This window comes from Hevea brasiliensis, chromosome 12 (assembly GCF_030052815.1).
Source record: "Hevea brasiliensis isolate MT/VB/25A 57/8 chromosome 12, ASM3005281v1, whole genome shotgun sequence".
Taxonomy (NCBI): domain Eukaryota; kingdom Viridiplantae; phylum Streptophyta; class Magnoliopsida; order Malpighiales; family Euphorbiaceae; genus Hevea; species Hevea brasiliensis.
In genome coordinates, this window is record NC_079504.1 from 614,303 (window position 1) to 620,330 (window position 6,028).

The following is a 6,028-nucleotide window of genomic DNA, read 5'->3' on the forward strand; positions in this document are numbered from 1 at the left end:
AATCATTTTTGCTAATTCCTCTTTATTTTTTTGATCAGAATATTGAAATAAAGATTGAGATTTAGAATTTGTGTACTCGGATATTTGAGTTTGAGACTTATCATACCCAAATTTGGTCGGATGCTTTTGCTCCAAATGCCTCTTGAATGTGCCATATCCATCTCCCATTTTGAACTTGTAGACTTTGCCACAGTAATTGCAAATTATGTTAAATGTATTTTCAGATCTTCGTTTTTTTGTAAAGTGGACTTTGAAAATATCGGCTTGTTGATTTTGGCTTTCTTGAGTGTGGTGGAATAACTTTTGAACTTCAACATCATTATCACCATCCCCATTTTGCTCCATTATGTTGTCTAAATCAATTGCAGTAAGCTCATTTGGATTTGGATATGTTGATTCACCAACCTTACTTTTCCCCTTGCTACTTGATGAACTTCCAAATCCACTATTTGCCATTTTCTCAAAAACAAAAAGCTATGATACTATGATAAAATTTGAAAAAAAAAATAGTGTAGAGATAACAAAAAATAGAAGGTACTAGAAATTTGAAAAAAGAAGTGTAGAAGATGACAAAAAAAAAATTAGAAATTTGCAAACAAAAAAAATAGTGTAAAATTTTAAATTAAAAAGTTGAGATAGTGGAAATTTTTATGAGTATATAAAAAAATAGCGTAATAAAGAAAATATTAAATTTTAATGACAGTATAAAAAAATAACAATAGAGTTATTGAATAAAATAATGGGATATAAGAAATTTTTATGAGTGTAAAAAAAATAAAGTATAAAAATTTAGAGAATATTGAGAATTAAAGAGAGATTTGAGAATAATTGTGTAGAGAATTTGAGAGATTGGAGAGAATTTAAGAGTTGTGTGAATAAATTAAATGGATGAATTGGGGTATTTATAGAGTTTTTATAAATTTTTTATTTCTAAAATTATCTCCTAAAAGTAACTATTTTTTATTGTTATTAAGGATTAAAGGGTAATTTTACAATTAAAATAAAAAAAAACTGTAACAGTAAATATTTTTACCGTTTGAGATTAAAAAAATAAAAACAATTGATTTTGAAATTTAATAAATGATTATAAATAACAAAAAAAAAAAGAAATGACATTTAAATGGACATTTGCAGGCTGCAGGGGTAGGCTGCTGTGGAGTGCTGGGCCTGCGCAGGAGTAGGTAGGCGGCTGGGCTGCACTGTTGCAATGTGTACTGTGCACATTTTAATCGAACTACCTGTTCGATTCGATTTCAAACAGACAGTTTTAATTCGAATCAAACCGATAGTTTTAATTCGAATTAAACCGACGGTTTTAATTCGAATCAAACCGACAGTTTAACGGTTTTATAATATCTTGAACCTGAACCAAACTATGGAGGAACGATTTAGGTTCAGTTTAATAACGGTTTCGGTTTTGATCGGTCCAGTTTCGGTTCGATTCCGATTCCAAACTGGACCATGGCCACCACTATAACTACCTGATAGTTATAATTTTATTGTGACTCATCATATATACATATTTGTTTACCATTAATTTAATATTCTATGTAGGCTATCCGACATGGAATAACTAATGTAGTTGAATTCAGTCAAATACTAACCCTTTTGTTTGCAACAAGATTATTTAATTTAAAATTTAAATAAAATTGAAACTATTAAAATTGATTTTGAAACGAATTAAAAGGATGTTTGTCTTAACTTATAAGCTGATGAAATAAGCTTATATACTCTAAATATAGGCTGACTTATTTGTTTATAATAATTTTTTAGTTTATAAATTAATTTTATAAGCTAAAAAAAAAAAAGCCGGAGAGACAACTTTTTATTTTAATACTTATAAATTAGTTTAATTAAGTATTTTACTATATTATTCTCATTTTATTTTTAAAATGTTATCATAAATTTCATTTAATATTATTTTAGTCATAAATGTGCTTGTAAACTAATTTTTACCAAATAAGTTAATTACTTATCAGTCACTTATAAATGCTCCAAACAAACACGTAAACTTGTTAAAATTTTAAATGTATATAAACCCAAACTAATGTTCTTAAACTAATTTTCATAAGTTAAGTATGGATTCATTTAATTTCAAATCAAAATCAATTTTTTTAAAGTAAACATTTAAAAAATTAATTAACGAATATTAATTTTAATTAAAATTACAATTGAGAGAGAGGGACCCTATAATTTTATCTCAAATTTTTTTAATTACAATTGTTAATTTTTATTTGAATTAAATTGGTGGCCACCCTATGCTTTGATGATGTTTGTGTTGGAAACTCTTCAAGTGGAGAAATTAACCCCTATCATGAATCATGAGGTCTCAAATGTTGTGATCGACACTGTCCCCCATCATGCTAACTACTGATGTACTGTAGCAATAGCTATTGGAGAGGGGGGGTGGTCGTGGTGCGCGGGGAAGCGGAGGAGTGGGGCGTTGGTTATAAGAATGTATACAAGTATAAAAATAATAATTTTTATTTAACATAATACATTGAGTTCATTTTGAATAAATTATTTATAAAAAAAATAATAAATCTCACACAATTATGCATAAATTTTATTTATTTTAAAATGAAAAAATTTTAAAATTAAAAAAAAATAAATTATTTCATTCTAAATTTAAGAATTAGCTAAAAAAATCAATTGAATTGAATTCTTATAAAATTTTACATTCAAAACAATGAGGATGTTTATTTTAATTTGTAAAAAAATAAAATTAATTTATAAACTTTAAAAATAATCTACATGCTTGTTTATAATATTTTTTAATTTATAAACTTTTCTCTTTTAAAATAAAGTAAGAAGATTACTTTTTTTATTTCAGCGCTGATATTTTGTTTTATAAGCTAACTTAACCAAACACTTTATCATATTACATTAATTTTTAAAATTATATCATATAGCGTACTTAATGCTTAAAAAAATAATAATTTAAATAATAAATATATTTATAAGTTATTTTTTTATATGTTAATTACTTTAACTATACAATTTTATCTATCACTTTTTAGAAATTATTTTATCCCAAATTATATGTTATTTTAAGAAGATTAAGAATTATTAATTAGTTTTTTCCAATTTTATTCTTATTTCTACTAAATATATAACTACATCTGTCCACTTTATCTGTTACTTTTTAAAAATTATTTTGTCTAAAATTATTTGGTATTTTAATAAAATTAGGATATATTAATTAATTTTTTTTAATTTTATAATTTTTTATTAAGTATAATAATTATTTCTACAAATTTTTATAACTCATCCTATAATCTCCCTCTCTCAATTAAAAAAAATAATTTAATCAAATTAAAGAAAATTTTATTAAAATTTATATGATTTTGTTATTTTTTTAATCACAATACAAATTCTTTAAACCACAGATAAAAATAAATAAAGTGAGTAACTATTTTTATAATTTTCTTAAACTATTTTATCACTTCTATATTTTTATTTTAATTACTCAAATGAGATAATGAATAATTTAATTAAATTAAAAAATATATTATTATAATTTAAATAATTTAATTATTTTATTAACTATATAAATAAAGTGAACGAAATAAATATTTATTAATATTTTATAAACACTTTAATTAAATTTATAGAGTAATTAATCAAAATTAAATTAGTGTTAAACACAATGTGTATAAAGTAATTTCCACAAAATTAGTCAAAGAACCTTTAAATCAAACCCATATAAAGCTAAAGTAACATGGCAAAACATGGCACTTTTTGTCCGACGTAACATGGCACTTAGAAATCGATTAGTAAGAAATTCGGAAGATTTTATTTTCGGGAACAGGACTTAGCAAGCACTGATGACTCGACCGACCATCTGTCCACCACAGTATCGTATATTTATGAGGTGACAACATCGATGTCCAATTATCCAACTTTAAATTAATTCATCACCCTCAGACTCACCACGCATTACATGTACGGAAACTACCTATGTCAAATCTCAATGCACTATTCCTGCTTTCTTCTTACCGACGAACTGCCATGTGACATTATTAAAATTTATGTAAAAAAACTTAATTAACATTTTTTATTTATTTTATAAAAAATATATTTTTTAAAAAAATAATTTTCATATTTTTTAATTTTTAAATACTTAAAAAAATAAATGATAAATATTCTTTAATCAAATAAATTAAATATTTTTAAAGAAAATTATTTTAATAATTTTATTAAAATATAAAAATATATATCATAATTTAATATTATAATCAAATTATTTAAAACTTCAATTAAAAGTCCTAAAAGTACGTTTTTAATTAAATTGTATTTAATATAAATTAAATTTATATAAAATTACATTTAATAAATTTGAAATTAATTATTTATATATATAAATAATATTTAATACCGATAAAAAAACTTTCTTTCGTGTGGGCCCTTCACCGCCCTCTCACATTAGTCCTCTCGTACCGTCAGTTACGGGTCCTAACGGAAACCCTTCACGTTCTCCTTAAACGTGTCAAAATCCTATTGGTTGCATGCACTGTTCTATTACAACGTGTCTTTCCATAATTTTCTTCCTTTTTTTGCTTTTTCTCATTTGACTGTTACTTTCCTCAATCGCTCGAGTATTCAAATGGTAGCAGGCGCTCTTTCGAGATGACAGCTGTTACTCACACAGATGGGAAACCGAGTAGAGTATAATTTACCAAACGTCGAAGAGTACGTTTCTGAATTCCCCCTTTGTTTTTACGTTCACGTCGGTTACAGAAGCAGAGGAGAGCTTGATTGGCTAGCTTAAAAAGCTTTATTTCATATTTTATTAATCGCGTTAGATCCGTGTCGTGGGATAGTGATAGCGCTATAAAACCCACCACTCTCTGTGAGCAAAACCATCAGTTACAAAGCAAGCAACGCTTTTACGAGCTCGAAGAAGCTATTCAGTTCTTAACTTACTTTCGTTAAACCAGCTTTTCACTTGTTTTTATTTTTTCCCCCTAAGTTTTCTGTGATTCTTGATCTGAATGGCGGAACAGGATCACCACAAGAGCCATGAGTCTGAGACCCCTGTCGTTGGTGGGGGTGCAGCTGTGGAGACCAAGGATCGTGGGCTTTTTGATTTCATGGGGAAGAAAGAGGAAGAGAAGCCTCAAGAAGAGGTGATCGTCACAGAGTTTGAAGAAAAGGTTCAGGTATCTGACCCTGAACCCAAGGAGGAGGAGAATAAGCATGGTCTCTTGGAGAAGCTTCATCGATCAGATAGCAGCACTAGCTCTGTAAGTATAAATTTTGATCATATGTATGTATATATAATATCGTATAAACCCTTGTTGAGTCGCGATTTCTTCTGGCCCATTGGATTATTCACATTTGCGATAAATTATTTAAGTTCGGATTTTTTCTGTTCCTAATATAATGCAGTCCAGTGATGAGGAAGAAGGCGAGGGAGTGGAGAAGAATAAGAAGAAAAACAAGGGATTGAAGGAGAAGATCAAGAATAAGATAACAGGAGACAAGGAAGAAAAGAAGGAAGAGGATACCACTATTCCTATTGAGAAGGTTGAGAAAGACGAAGAAGCAGAGGAAAAGAAGGGTTTCCTTGAGAAAATCAAAGAGAAACTGCCAGGACAGCAGAAGAAGGCTGAAGAGGAAACCCTACCTGCACCACCCCCAGCTGAGAATGCTCATGCAGAGGCAGCCTCTCATGAAGGAGATGCTAAGGAAAAGAAGGGTATTTTAGAGAAGATCAAGGAGAAGATTCCTGGGTATCATCCGAAGACAGAGGAATAGCAGTATTTTGTGCAAAAGCATCAAAATGTTGATGATAAATGTGTGGTGATTTTGCTGCGTTTGTTTTATATGTTATTTGGTTTTTAATTAAGCTTGATTATGTGGGGAAAAAAAAAAGCTTGATCATCTGTAAGAGCTTTTTTTCTTTTTTTTTTGCTTGTCTGTGGGTTTGTTTATTATTATGTATGTTATTAAAAAAGATATATAATTATATACTTAATGTATTTCCTTTTCTTTAATGAATTATTATTTGTTTTATCTTATACTA

At 27.6% G+C, this 6,028-nt stretch overlaps 1 protein-coding gene across 1 annotated transcript; it reads left to right on the forward strand.

Moving 5' to 3' along the window:
• The first annotated feature begins 4,660 nt into the window (after positions 1–4,660).
• Positions 4,661–6,028, forward strand: LOC110661324 (phosphoprotein ECPP44). Its single transcript, XM_021819910.2, has 2 exons — positions 4,661–5,246; positions 5,392–6,028. Exons 1-2 carry the CDS (start codon positions 4,995–4,997, stop codon positions 5,758–5,760), a joined length of 621 nt encoding a protein of 206 aa, XP_021675602.2. The 5' UTR covers positions 4,661–4,994; the 3' UTR covers positions 5,761–6,028.

Coding starts and splice junctions, on each gene's coding strand:
- LOC110661324 (XM_021819910.2), top strand. CDS start 4,995: ATGGCGGAACAGGATCACCACAAGAGCCATGAGTCTGAGACCCCTGTC. Junction 5,247..5,391: donor CAGATAGCAGCACTAGCTCT/GTAAGTATAAAT, acceptor AATATAATGCAG/TCCAGTGATGAGGAAGAAGG.